At 45.7% G+C, this 15,195-nt stretch overlaps 1 protein-coding gene across 1 annotated transcript in view; it reads right to left on the reverse strand.

The window, feature by feature from the left end:
• The window catches only part of si:dkey-112m2.1 (transmembrane protein 132C), a 149,422-nt gene that overhangs the window by 58,079 nt on the left and 76,148 nt on the right, over positions 1–15,195 (reverse strand). Inside the window, exon 4 of the mRNA XM_029651184.2 lies at positions 14,540–14,726. Coding sequence (XP_029507044.2) covers positions 14,540–14,726 — 187 coding nt within the window. The remainder of the gene's footprint in view (positions 1–14,539; positions 14,727–15,195) is intronic.

The raw sequence follows: 15,195 nt of genomic DNA on the forward strand, positions 1-15,195 counted from the left end.
CTGCCTGCACCCGCATGCCCGACTAGCATCACCACCCTGGATGGTTCCGACCTTGAATATGTGGACATCTATAAGTACCTAGGTGTCTGGCTAGACTGCAAACTCTCCTTCCAGACTCACATCAAACATCTCCAATCGAAAATCAAATCAAGAGTCGGCTTTCTATTCCGCAACAAAGCCTCCTTCACTCACGCCGCCAAGCTTACCCTAGTAAAACTGACTATCCTACCGATCCTCGACTTCGGCGATGTCATCTACAAAATGGCTTCCAACACTCTACTCAGCAAACTGGATGCAGTCTATCACAGTGCCATCCGTTTTGTCACCAAAGCACCTTATACCACCCACCACTGCGACTTGTATGCTCTAGTCGGCTGGCCCTCGCTACATATTCGTCGCCAGACCCACTGGCTCCAGGTCATCTACAAGTCCATGCTAGGTAAAGCTCCGCCTTATCTCAGTTCACTGGTCACGATGGCAACATCCATCCGTAGCACGCGCTCCAGCAGGTGTATCTCACTGATCATCCCTAAAGCCAACACCTCATTTGGCCGCCTTTCGTTCCAGTACTCTGCTGCCTGTGACTGGAACGAACTGCAAAAATCGCTGAAGTTGGAGACTTTTATCTCCCTCACCAACTTCAAACATCTGCTATCCGAGCAGCTAACCGATCGCTGCAGCTGTACATAGTCTATTGGTAAATAGCCCACCGATTTTCACCTACCTCATTCCCAAACTGTTTTTATACTGTTTTTTATTTATTTACTTTTCTGCTCTTTTGCACACCAATATCTCTACCTGTACATGACCATCTGATCATTTATCACTCCAGTGTTAATCTGCAAAATTGTATTATTCGCCTACCTCCTCATGCCTTTTGCACACATTGTATATAGACTGCCCATTTTTTTCTACTGTGTTATTGACTTGTTAATTGTTTACTCCATGTGTAACTCTGTGTTGTCTGTTCACACTGCTATGCTTTATCTTGGCCAGGTCGCAGTTGCAAATGAGAACTTGTTCTCAACTAGCCTACCTGGTTAAATAAAGGTGAAATAAAATAAAAATAAATAAAAATTATTTAACCCTCTGTTCTCCACATGGTTTTTGTGAGTGATTGTTTATTGTAATTTCGGTCTGTCTGTGTGTGCTCAAGATGTTACTTTGTATATTTGTCTTTTTTGAGTAAAGCACATTTTTTTACACATATCTGCTGTCCCACGCCTGACTCTCTCACCAGCAACACACAGGACTCGATACACATACATACAGACAGAGCAACAATAGAGGAGCACAAGGAGAAGCAAAGACAGACAGACAGACAGACAGACAGACAGACAGACAGACAGACAGACAGACAGACAGACAGACAGACAGACAGACAGACAGACAGACAGACAGACAGACAGACAGACAGACAGACAGACAGACAGACAGACAGACAGACAGACAGACAGACAGAGACAGTTGAGGGGAGTGTTGAGCAGTTATTTATTTAGTTGACTTATGCTGGTGGAAATGAATGATTGCTGGGCTCTGGAGGACTCTGTATCGGCGGCCTGATGGTAGGAGCTGGAACTCCTGGTTAAGTGGGTGTGTCAGGTCGGTGACAATTCTCGCTCCTGCCCTCACTACTCTCTCCAAGAACAGCGCTTCCATGTTCTTGAGATTAACTCCACGTATTTAGCTTGACAGCTTTACTATTTATGTAGTTGGTTTTTATTTGCGATAGATAGCTGATTGTACCAGGCTTGGAAACAGAAAGTGAAAACAGACTGAACAAAGGATGTGTAACATATGGTTGTTATTCTTTTATTGACCTGATATTTATTTAATCGCCTCATGAAATACAGTTGTTCTTGTCCCTTTTTGTATATTTGTTGTGTGTCTGCAGTCCAGGAGAGTTTTGAGTCAATTATAGTTCCAAGATGTGTATATTGTTCAACTGATTATATTTATTCTGAGTCGATGTGGATGGGCCCAGTGTCTTCTTTTATAGTTCTGAAGTGTATTGTCTTTCCTTGTTTGTTTTTTTACATTAAGAATGAATCTTTTTCCCTTGTACCATTGGTGAAGTGTGTTATTTCTGCCCTGTTGTCTTCCTCTGACCCCTCTGTTACCTCTCATTGGCTGGTGTGGCTGAAATGCCAGGGCTGAAGTTTTCTCCCAGTCCGCCCCTGCCAGATCCCATTTTCATGGGTTCAGGGATGGAGCACTGAGAAGGAGCAGTTAATCATAAGACAATGACCTCTACATACAGTATGCTCCTAAATATGTGCTAAGTCATCAATATCATAGCAGATGTACTATGTTCCATTAAGGATTTCTGTAGCCTGACTATCCTCTCGCACTATTCCATTGTATTACATCTACAGTATATCGCCTAATCATGTTTTCATTCTCCTTCAACTGTGAAGAGAACAACCGCAATAATGAAATACGTCTCAAATGCTCATCTGAGACCAGGGATAATCCAATCGATTGTAACAATATTGTCTAAGGAACACAGCCAAGATATCTTAATTCAGTGTATACCCACTTCCTGGTTCATTCAGTGTCACGTCCCAAATAAATGAACCATGGTAAAACCACTTCATGTGTGCTGTGCAGTTGGCTCATGCACATTCAGTATGTTTCCATGATGACTTATACAGGTAAAGCTCTTGACTCCAGGCTATTACACCCTAAAGGTAGTGTGTATGTATTGAAGAGTAGTAGGAGGGCATATCAGCTTGTGTGTTTGTGTGTGTGTGTGTGTGCATGTGTGTGTGCGTGTGCATGTGTGTTTGTGTGTGCCTATAACATGCCAAAATTCCCTCAAATGGGAAATATCCATTGCCGACTGTACATAGGGCACTGTCAATTTCAACACACGGAGTTCTGGAGCCCCGCGACTCCTGTCTCATGAGTGGCAGCAGAAGAGCTGTCTATTCAGTGATGCTGAGTATGGATTTGGCCTCGTCTCCCTTTAAAAGACGCTTGCGTTGAGTTGTCATTTGTGCTTCCTGGTTAACCAATTGTCAAGTTTTCTGTCTCCCGTGCGGCCTTGATAATTGTGAGTAATCCCATTTGATTTATGATTTATGTAGTTTGAACTCTAATTTGTCCTGCATGGTTTGCATTCGCAGGCTGATTGTTTATGTGCTGGTGATTATTTTTTATGTTGCGGTTTGATATTGGCCTTCTTGTATATTGTAGCCCGTATTTAGTGTCTTTAGAATACAGTACTAGTCAAAAATTTGGACACCTAATCATTCAAGGGTTTTTCTTTATTTTTACTATTTTCTACATTGTAAAATAATAGTGTAGAAATAAAAACTATGAAATAACACATACGGAATCATGTAGTAACCAAACAAGGGTTAAACAAATCTAAATATATTTAACATTTTAGATTCTTCAAAGTAGCCACCCTTTACCTTGATGACAGCTTTGCACACTCTTGGCATTCTCGAAACCAGCTTCATGAGGAATGCTTTTCCAACAGTCTTGAAGGAGTTCCCACATATGTTGAGCACTTGTTGGATGCTTTTCCTTCAATCTGCGGTCCAACTCATCCCAAAACATCTCAATTGGGTTGAGGTTGGGTGATTGTGGAGGCCAGGTCATCTGACACAGCACTCCATCACTCTCCTTCTTGGTCAAATAACCCTTACACAGCCTATAGGTGTGTTGGGTCATTGTCCTGTTGAAAAACAAATGATAGTACCACTAAGCGCAAATCAGATGGGATGGCGTATTGCTGCAGAATGCTGTGCTAGCCATGCTGGGCACCGCCATGGATCGCGTGCTGCAGACGATGGATCGTTTGGAGAGAGAAGGAGGTTTCCTAGCGCCTCCACCAGCCCCACTACAGCAGGTCCCATTGTCCACCCCTCTTTCACCCGGTCCCAGCGGGATTCGACTCGTGCTCCCGAGGGAGTATGATGGAACAGCTGCCGGATGCCAGGTATTTATACTCCAGCTGGAGCTCTACCTGGCGACCGTCCCCCCTTCTCCTTCGGGGCGTGAGAGAGTGTCCTCCCTCGTCTCCTGCCTCTCAGGCAAAGCCCTGGAGTGGGTCAACTATTTCTTCGCAACAGAGGGCTCTTAAGGGGTTGTCACGAGAGTGCTGAGGTAGGTGTGTGGGGGTTTTCATCAGTGCTATTATGGTGGAAAGTCCAGACCAGGCTTCCACCGTGCTCATCCACTCAGAATATGCCGATTTGGCTCTCGCCTTCTGTAAGAAGAGGGCGACTTAATTACCACCTCATCAACGGGGGGATTGTGCGATAAATCTCCTGGTAGACGCAGCACTTCCCAAGAGTCACGTGTATCCTCTGTCACAGGAGGAGACGGTGGCTATGGAAACATATGTCTCCGAAACCCTGAGGCAGGGATACATTCGGCCCTCCACTTCACCTGCCTCCTCGAGTTTCTTTTTTGTGAAGAAGAAGGATGGGGATCTGCGCCCGTGTATTGACTATCGAGGTATCAATCAGATCACTGTGAGGTACAGCTACTCACTGCCTCTCATCGCCAGTGCGATCGAGTCAATGCACAAGGCGCGCTTCTTCACAAAATTGGATTTCAAGAGCGCTTACAACCTGATGCTTATCCGGGAGGGGGACGAGTGGAAGACAACATTTAGTACCACCTTCGGACAGTACCTCGTCATGCCGTACGGATTGATGAATGCTCCGTCAGTCTTCCAGGCCTTTGTTGACGAGATTTTCCACCACCTGCACGGGCAGAGTGTAGTGGTGTATACTGACAACATTCTGATATACTCTGCTACACGCGCCGAGCATGTGTCCCTGGTGTGCAGAGTGCTTGGTCGACTGTTGGAGCATGATCTGTACGTCAAGGCTGAGAATTGTCTGTTCTTCCAACAGTACGTCTCCTTCCTAGGGTACCGCATTTCCACATCAGGGGTGGAGATGGAGCGTGACCAAATTTCAGCCGTGCATAGTTGGTCGACTCCCACCACGGTAAAGGAAGTGCAGCGGTTTCTAGGGTTTGCCAACTACTACCGGAGGTTTAACTGGAGTTTTGGTCAGGTAGCAGCTCCTATTACCTCACTGCTGAAGGGGGGACTGGTGCAGCTGCAGTGGTCACCTGAAGGCTCTGTTTACCTCAGCTCCATTGCTGGCTCATCCGGATCCCTCTTTGGCGTTCATAGTGGAGGTGGACGTGTCCGAGGCTGCTATCTCAGTGCTCGGGCACATCACCAAAGCTCCGCCCCTGTGCTTTCTTTTTGAAGAAGCTCAGCCCGGCGGAGCGAAACTATGATGTGGGGGACCGGGAGCTGTTGGCTGTTGTCAAGGCTCTGAAGGCGTGGAGACATTGGCTTGAGGGGGCTAACCACCCTTTTCTCATCTGGACTGACCACCGCAATCTGGAGTACATCCGGGCGGCGTGAAGACTGAACCCTCACCAGGCAAGGTGGGCTATGTTCTTTACCCGTTTTGTTTTCACTCTATCCTACAGACCAGGTTCCTAGAACGCTAAGGCAGATGCACTGTCCCGGATGTATGACACAGAGGAGCGGTCCATTGATCACACTCCCATACTTCAGGCCTCTTGCCTGGTGGTACCGGTGGTGTGGGAGCTGGACGCGGACATCGAGCGGGCATTACGCACAGAGCCCACTCCTCCCCAGTGTCCAGCTGGGCTCCTGTACGTTCCATCTGCTGTCCGCGACCGTTTGATCTATTGGGCTCATACGTCACCCTCCTCTGGTCATCCTGGCATCGGTCGGACAGTGCATTGGCTTAGTGGGAAGTACTGGTGGCCCACCTTGCCCAAGGACTTGAGGGTTTATGTTTCCTCCTGCTCAGTGTGCGCCCAGTGCAAGGCTCCCAGGCACCTTCCCAGAGGGAATTTACAACCCCTACCTGTTCCACAACAGCCGTCGTCGCACCTGTCGGTGGACTTCCTGACGGATCTTCCTCCCTCACAGGGTAACACCACGATCCTGGTCGTTGTGGATTCGTTTTCTAAGTCCTGCCGTCTCCTCCCTTTGCCCGGTCTACCTATGGCCCTACAGACTGCGGAGGCCCTGTTCACACACGTCTTCCGGCACTACGGGGTGCCTGAGGACATAGTTTCTGATCGGGGTCCCCAGTTCACATCCAGGGTCTGGAGAGCATTCCTGGAACGTCTGGGGGTCTCGGTCACCCTCACCTCAGGTCTTCACCCTGAGAGTAACGGGCAGGTGGAGACAGTCAACGAGGGTGTGGGTAGGTTTCTGTGGTCATATTGCCATGACCGGCCGGGGGAGTGGGTGGCGTTCATCCCCTGGACAGAGATGGCCCAAAACTCACTCCACCACTCCTCCATTAACCTCTCTCCTTTCCAGTATGTACTGGGGTATCAGCCGGTTCTGGCTCCTTGGCGTCAGAGCCAGATCGAAGCTCCTGCGGTGGACGAATGGTTTAAGCGCTCGGAGGAGACCTGGGACGCCGCCCATGTGCACCTACAACGGGCCGTGAGGTGGAAAAAAAGCGAGCGCCGACCACCACCGCAGCGAGGCCCCGGTGTTTGCACCGGGGGACCGGGTTTGGCTCTCGACCCGGAACCTACCCCTTCGCTTGCCCTGCCGGAAGCTGGGCCCGCGGTTGGTGGGGCCATTTAAAGTCCTGAACGAGGTATGCTACAGGTTACAGCTTCCCCCAGATTATCGTATTAATCCCTCGTTCCATGTGTCTCTCCTCAGGCTGGTGGTGGCTGGTCCACTCCAGGAAGCTGAGGTGCGGGAGGTTCCTCCGCCCCATCTGGACATCGAGGGGGCCCCGGCTTATGCTGTTCGAGCCATCCTGGACTCGAGGCGTTTGGGCGAGGGGCCTTCAGTACCTCGTGGAGTGGGAGGTGTACTGTCCGGAGGAGAGATGCTGGGTGCCGGTGGAGGATGTCCTGGACCCATCGTTGCTAAGGGATTTCCACCGTCTCCATCTGGATCGCCCTGCGCCTCATCCTCCGGGTGGTCCCAGAGGTCACTGTCAGTGCACTTCTGGAGCCGCGCGTCAAGGGGGGGGTACTGTCATGACTTCCTTCGAAGTCGGTCCCTCTCCTTGTTCGGGCGGCGTTCGGTGGTCAACATCACCGGCTTTCTAGCTACCGCCGATCCATTTTTAATTTCCATTTGTTCTGTCTTTGTGTTTCACACCTGGCTTCACTCAACCAATTACTTGTTTATTATTTAACCCTCTGTTCCACATGTTTTGTTTGTGAGTGATTGTTCTTTGTATATCAGTCCTTTTAGTGGGCTCGTTATGTTGCTGTGTATTTTTTGTATTTTGAGTAAAATACGTTGATTACCCAATTCTGCTGTCCTGAGCCTAACTGTCTACACCAGCTACACACGCAGGACTATTACAGCATCAGTACCGGGGGGATCCATGACACATTTCTGTTATTTCATAGTTTTGATGTCTTCACTATTATTCTACAATGTAGAAAATATTACAAATAAAGAAAAACCGTTGAATGAGTAGGTGTAGCCAAACTTTGACTGGTACTGTGTATATTTTCGTTGTAACATTGTTGAGATGTTAATTGTTTTGATTTTAAAAGCAATTCTTCTTTTATGCACTTGGTCTATTTAAAGAGCCTTTTGTTGTGCTGAGAAACTTTTCCTTTGACATTTAAATGGATTTATCTGACAATTCGTTCTGTTTTTGTAAAGAAATTCCTTTTGCAATATTAGTTATGCATATTTGCTGGATGGTCCACCCCTCAAGCCGAGTGTGTGTGGTGCTGATTGTTTTGTGTGTGGGTGGGGATGAGGATGGTGTGTGAGTGTGAGTGTGAGTGAGTTGATCATATTTGCTATCAAAATGTTGATCAATTCATTGAGTATTGTTATTGTTCATTTCTTTGAAATATTGTTGATAAAATATAATTTACTGCCCTTTCTTGTCCCTTTTAGGAACCCATGCTGAATTTAACTTGAAAATAAAACAATGGTGCCTCTAAAAATCATGACCCTATGTGTGTGTGTGTGTGTGTGTGTGTGTGTGTGTGTGTGTGTGTGTGTGTGTGTGTGTGTGTGTGTGTGTGTGTGTGTGTGTGTGTGTTTGTGCGTGTGCATGTGTGTGTTATTGTGTAAAGCTATTTGAACTGCAAATCTACTTTAGTGTGACTGTGTGTGCATGTTAGAGCGCTGTAAGGGTGTGCATATGTCTTCAGGAGATGTAAGTGTTTGAGAACGGCTAAGGTGTGAATGATGGGGTCTAGTCTGTGTGTTTCGCAGGGCACTCCCTTAGCATTCAGCTCTGCCTCTGTAAGGGCTCAATCTCTTTGCCCATCTGGCCTTGGGGGTGTGAGATGTGCTGTGACAGCGGGAGTGATGCGGGTGGCACGTGAACCAGGCCGGCTCATCCTCAACTCTCTCAATATCCCCCCTCTCCTCCCTGGTGCCTGGGCCCTCCTGGGGCTAAGAGTGACTGCTGGAGAGCATGCCTTATTAATGGCCCCTGGTATGACGCTCTGGCCCAGCGGTTGATAAGCAATCCAACATACATAGACAGACACACACAGTGATAAACTCACACACACACACCATTCTCATTCCCCCCCACACACCTTCGGCTTGAGGAGTGTCCTGACCCAGCAGGGGAGGATTGCCTTCTCACACACACTCTTTTCTTAAGACTGCACACAGAGAGGGAGGGAATCGATTAAAGGCCATTACACTTCTGTGCGGTTGGGGGGGGGGTGATAGGGAGGTGGATGATTTGTGTGTAAGAACCAAGCACGGCTCTGATTTATGTAGTAGACCTCAAGCTCAAGGACGGACCCAGCAAGAGGGGCTTTAAACCACTCATACCCCTGAACCATCCCAGGGTCAACCCTGAGACACAAACATATGCACGCACAAACAGCAGGATGATTAAGAAGGGTATTGATCAGTGCGCTGGGCTCCCTTTAGGCTGTGTGTGTGCATCCGTAAGGATGGCAGGCATGATCTAAACTCACAAGCAGCATCACTGACAGGCAGGAGATGACACACAGTGCTCACACAAACCAACAACGCTCACACGGGAAGATGGGTATCGACCGGTGGAGTCTTGGGGACGAGGAGAAGAATGCCCAATTGCTGTTGAGCACATTGATGGGGCCAAGTCAGGCTTGTGTTATTGCTTTGTTATTGTGTTATTGTTAGGCCTCCTACTGTGGAATGACGCTGATCTCCTTGTGGTTCATCTAACACTGGGGCTGAGGGAAGCTGATCCTGGATATGTGGTAACTACAATTACAAACAATGTGTTGTCTGCAAGCACAAACAGATATAATATTTGACTAAAACATAATCATGTCAAACTTTGCTTACATTTCTCACATGATATCTCTCTATTATGCGTGGGAATATTTTGGTCAAACAGATTTCCAAAATTAAAATCACTTGGAGCTGATTTGCTGGTGTTTTTACAGTCTTTTATGCACAACAATATTTTTTCCTCGGACAACTTTGGGGACCTAATAAAATCACCACCAGTTGGGGAACACTGCTATAGAGTTTATCCAAGGCCATGACTCTGTCTGAACATCCTGCATTATTCATTGACTTGATACTATAATCCATCGCAGCTCTGCATTGCTTCTATTGACGCGCCTCTTGAGATGGGTGGGATGCTAAGGTAAACTGTCCACCACCCAGAGAAATATGTATAATTCCTCCAATCATTCCTCCAATTCATTTCAAATTAAAAATGTTTCCTGGTCAGGTCATGTCAAGGAAAAAGTCAGGGCACTAAAATTACCAATTCAAAACCAAGTGCTCCAGTCAATTCAAATTCAATAGGATCAAATAATCAAACCAAGAATCTTCCATTCTCCATACATTCATTCAAACTGACATTCTCACATCACCTATACATGCACACACCTCTAACCTATGGCAATAACTGAAAGCTAAGGAGAGAGGAACATTGCTGTTTTCTGTATCTCCACACACCCATATTTTCCCCAGAGAAATAAACAGTTTTCAACCAGTAAGTCCAATACACTATGAGAATGTTATATTTTCAATGGTTATGGCCAGGGATGTGGGCGGCAGGCACAGCAATGTGCAGGAGGCTGAAAATGCATTGGCTGATAAATGGAATGTAAAGATGAAGATGGCAGCCAGGGAAAAAGCAGGAAAATGGCATTTCATCAACGACATCATTCACAGAGATATGTCAGTCATTTCCAACAGGTCAAGGGAAGGAAAGAGTAGGCTAGTTCAATCACCAGTTTTCATAACATTTACATTTTAGTCATTTAGCAGAGCTTTTTACAGTTAGTGCCTTCATTTTAAGATAGCTAGGTGAAACACCCACATACCTTAGTCATAGTAAATACAATTTTCCTCAATAAAGTAGCTATCAGCAAAGTCAGTGCTAGATGGATCAAGTCAAGTGTGAGTTAGTTCACAAAATGCAAGGGTGTTAGGAAATGGGGGAGGCTGTGGGATTATTTAAGATAGTCTTTGAAAAGGTAGGGTTCCAGATGTTTTCGGGAAGATGGGCAGGGACTCTGCTGTCCTAGCATCAGGGGGGAGCTCATTGAACCATTGGGGTGCCAGGACAGCTGATTCTTGACCATTTAATGGCAGGCATCATCTGTTATGAAATTATTGTGGTTCTCACAAATGACATGTCTCACATATTGCCAACTGGATTGTACCTTGACTCATTCTACTGTTCACTTGGATTAGAGTTTGTAGTTGCTGATTTCTCATGCCTGGGTATGAGCAAATAAAGATTTATTTTGGAGGGCATTCTGCCACCTGAAGAAGTAATAAATACCAATATTGATTATTTCATCAGGACCCACTGTGATTTATACCCTCCTCATTAATTACATATTGATTTATTACACAAATTGTGGGCTTGATAATCTGTGGGTTTTGGATATAGTGTATTTGTTACCAGCTTGTCACTGAGCTCTGATTCCTGTTAGGGACTAAATATTAAAGAGCTGCTATTTTATTTTCTTGTCTGTGATGAAGCCTGTTTATTTGCAGGAGACCGTTAGTGGTTCTGAAGGCCTTTTGATTACGTCAGTGTGCTGAAGTCAGGCCCTGCCCTGTTCTCTGAGCTGCTATGAGGGCAGGAGTCTGGCACTATGAGGAGAGCAAAAACAAGCTAACATGAAAACAAACAAACACACACACCACACAAACACCACACAAACACAGAAAGGGCTAGTCTTGTAAATGAAGCTTGACACAAACAGATGTTGCTTTTTTAAGAGAGGCCTCATAGAGAATGGTACAGAAAGAGAGAGAGGGTGAAAGAGCAAGCGAGAAAGAGATAGATAGAGAATGAGAGAGAGAGAGAGAGAGAGAGAGAGAGAGAGAGAGAGAGAGAGAGAGAGAGAGAGAGTGAGAGAGAGAGAGAGAGAGAGAGAGAGAGAGAGAGAGAGAGAGAGAGAGAGAGAGAGAGAGAGAGAGAGAGAGAGAGAGAGAGAGAGAGAGAGAGAGAGAGAGAGAGAGAGAGAGAGAGAGAGAGAGAGAGAGAGAGTGAGAGAGAGAGAGAGAGAGTGCAGCCTTCAAGCCCTATCAGCAGAAACAAAACAAATCCTCACCAGAATCTGGAGAACGTTTGATGGGAGCTGACTTTTCACGCATTACTTTGCTTGATTTATGTTTTCTCACAGCCGATTTAAGAGTGTGGTGAGAGGGGGAGTAAGGACAGAGATGAGCTTTTTTTTACGTGAGAGCGAGAATTAGTGCTGTCGACACACACCAGGAAAATAGAGCAGTGAATTAAAATCCAACATATCCACAAGAGAACTTAATTAAGTTATGAGGGGTATTAAATGCCCATGAAGACAGCCAATGCTTCCTAGAGACTAGCTTGCACAGCATGATAGCGGACAGCCCCACTCTGCTAACTAGGCTACTATTACCACTGACTGGCTGCTATGTCAGTTCATGAAATGCTTCTTAGAGGATACTTAGTATGCTAGCATGCTAGCAGACAGCCCCAATCTGCAAGCTAGCTACAGTAGGCTACTATTACCACTGACTGACTTCTATGTCATTATCTAAACACAGTTCCTGACAGAGAAACAGCATAAACGATGGGAGGCTGTCATCTCTGGCTGGTATGATGTTGTGATTGTTGTGTGTATAAATCACTGATGCAGTACAGCTTTCTCTTTGGACTTATCTCCTTTCATCTCCCCTCGCCGTTAGAGGACATTACTTTGACATTGGGATGACTGAATGTTTGTCCTCATTGTCGACACTTTGTCATTAGCAGTCATGTCACCAATGTAGGCACAGCTTGGAACACTTACATTTAGGTAAACCCTGGTTATTTCAGATAATAGCACTAGTCCATGGGACAATGTTAGAGAAATGCTTATGGTAGTGATTAGAGTGTTATGGAACTATGAGGATAATGCTAATATTAGCATTTGACCTAAAGCAAGCTTTGAGGTTGTTAATGAAATGCTAATGATAGTGTTTCTGATATAAAGAGCTTTCTTATAATGAGAGTAAAGAGACACACAACACTAGAAATTGAACAAGAACTATGCATGGGAAGGATGCAGGGTGCTGTACTTGACTAACCTCTGATTAAATGTACTCTTTCAAGTCTGTTAACGAAACGGACGGTTTCTCTCTCCCACCCTTCTCCCTTCTCTCTCACACGTCTCTCTCGCATGCAAATGTTTTTCTCTCGCTCTTCCTCTCGCCCTCTCTCTCTATCTCTCTCTCCCTCCCTCCCTCTGCATGTTCATTGTTTAGTGTGCGGTCCGTAGTCCTGAATTCCTTTCTAATTCCTTTCTATTATTTACACTCCCCCTCTCCTGCCAGAAAGACAATGAAGAGGGTGACTGTGTGGAGAGGCACAGAGGCAAAGGACCAACGGGTCTATGGGTGAGTGAGGACAGGTGGCACTTTATTTCCAGAGTAGCGGTGATGATTTACACCTCGTGGTTTCCCCTGCCAAGACAGACAGCTCCCATTATTATCTGACTGTAATCATGTTTTCTCTCTATCTTCAATCTCCTGTTCTCAGAGTGTAATATCCACTGGGTTCACATGTCTACTTGTAAGATGTAAGCCAGGGATGAGTCATAAAGTAATAATGGATGGGCCATGCACTCGGAACTAAAGCTGTCAACATGCTGTGTGTGTGTATATGTGTGTGTGTGTATATGTGTGTGTGTATATATGTGTGTGTGTATACGTGTGTGTGTGTGTGTGTGTGTGTGTGTGTGTGTGTGTGTGTGTGTGTGTGTGTGTGTGTGTGTGTGTGTGTGTGTGTGTGTGTGTGTGTGTGTGTGTGTGTGTGCGTGTGTGTATATATATGTGTGTGTGTGTGATGAGGACAGTTATTAAGAGTAGAAAACAGTAGCCTGACCATGTCTCTCTCAGTGTCTGGGCATTGGCACAAACATAATGGGACCCCAGCCGTTACAGACAGAATCACACCTGGCTCCCACTACTACTTGACAAGACTCAAGATGTTCTCAAATGTTTTCCACAGAGATCCATATTTACTGTCCTCACTAGCTAATAAAAGGATTGAACTAAAGTCTATGCTTTCCTTTGTTACGTCGCAGACTCTGGTAGCAGCTACAGAAGCAGGAGAAGCTAATTTTCTGACAAAAGGGGAAATATCAGACCTATTAGAATGGAGCCAGCCAAAGGTTAAAGACACAGTAGAGTCTACATGTTGCTGTCATGGGCTGAATACATAAATGTTTGTGGGGGTGAAGTGCTTTCTCACCAATTACCATAATAAGAGCTTAGAAGGTATTTGATTTCCACATAACCCATAACCCGCCACAATCTGCAGTTTGGAAAATTTACAAAAAAATCTGCCTGCAGCGTATATATTTATTTTCATGGTGTAAAAACTCAAATCTACAGCAACACTGAAAGCAAAACAGTTGCAAACAATTTATCATAAATAAATATGCATTATTGTAATACATTTGGTTGTCTAGAGTCACTTGCTGATGTACAGTATCAATTCGCTTTTAAAAAGGATTATCCTGTGTCCAAACTCAATTACCTTCTCAATCATGGAAAGTACCGAAAGCTCTATTAGCCAAATTACAGCCAATTAAGAAGTGCAAGCTTAGTGTTAAAACAAAGCAGAGAGGTTTGGGCTTTCAACATGGAATTTCAGCTTGTTCACCTCACTACTCAGACACACCACTTTCAAAATGGCCTCCTAGCTTCACAGCCAACACAAAATGATCATATCATTAAAAGGTTAAAAATTCCTCTTATTTACGCCTGTAAGAGCAATTTGACTTTCCTCTGCTTTTTCCAGACGCAGGCAGTAGACTGAGACAAAGACATCAAAGCATTAGAGCGGGGGGAAATCGATGATATGAGTGTTTAGAATTGCAAAGATAGGTAAAAAAAACACTCGGTACAGCAGGTGTCAGCCTTGGAGAGACGAGAGACAAAGCCTCCTGCAGAGTGCAGTCAGCCATGTGAGGTAAAGCTGCACACACACACACACACACACACACACACACACACACACACACACACACACACACACACACACAAACTTTCTGGTTCCTCTGGGGCTCCACTCACCATGGCCAGTGGCACAATGCCACCCAGGTCCTGTGGTGCCAGGCGGATGAGGGTTTGGACCTCGTCAGTGAGGGAGCGAGTTAGAGGGTACTCCACCTGCCACGTCACCACACGGCTGCCCTGCGGGTCCAGCAGCCCGTTCACCTCCAGATCCACCTGGAGGACCTTCTGGTAGCCCGTCTCTGGCCTGGGAGAGAAGGGAGAAGAGGTAAACAGAGGTGGTTTTTATTTGTCTGCAAAGTGATCTTTGGTGTTTAGAAAAGGTGTTATGATGCATTGGCATTATTATCATCAGTGAGACAAAAAGAGCCGCTAATATAGAAGGGAAAAGGTGCCACATAGACAAGTATTTCAAAAGAAAAAAAGAGCTGTTACATGTATCTAATGAAAACCCAACCAGAGTTAAGTTCAATTCTGCCACACACTCCCCCAGAACCATGAGGGAGATAAAAGCAATTGACTTTTGATCCTCCTTGGCAAAGCATAACACTGACTCTCCACTGATTGTGATGCAAACAAAGACGCGGAAAAACAATGAATACAAAAATCCTAAACGTATTTGATTTGCTGAGCCTTCCATTTGATCAGGCTGCATGACTGTCTGTCACCTGGCATTCTTTATCTAAGATAAAACTAGATACAAAACATCCCTGGCA

Source organism: Oncorhynchus nerka, linkage group LG4 (genome assembly GCF_034236695.1).
Source record: "Oncorhynchus nerka isolate Pitt River linkage group LG4, Oner_Uvic_2.0, whole genome shotgun sequence".
Lineage (NCBI taxonomy): Eukaryota > Metazoa > Chordata > Actinopteri > Salmoniformes > Salmonidae > Oncorhynchus > Oncorhynchus nerka.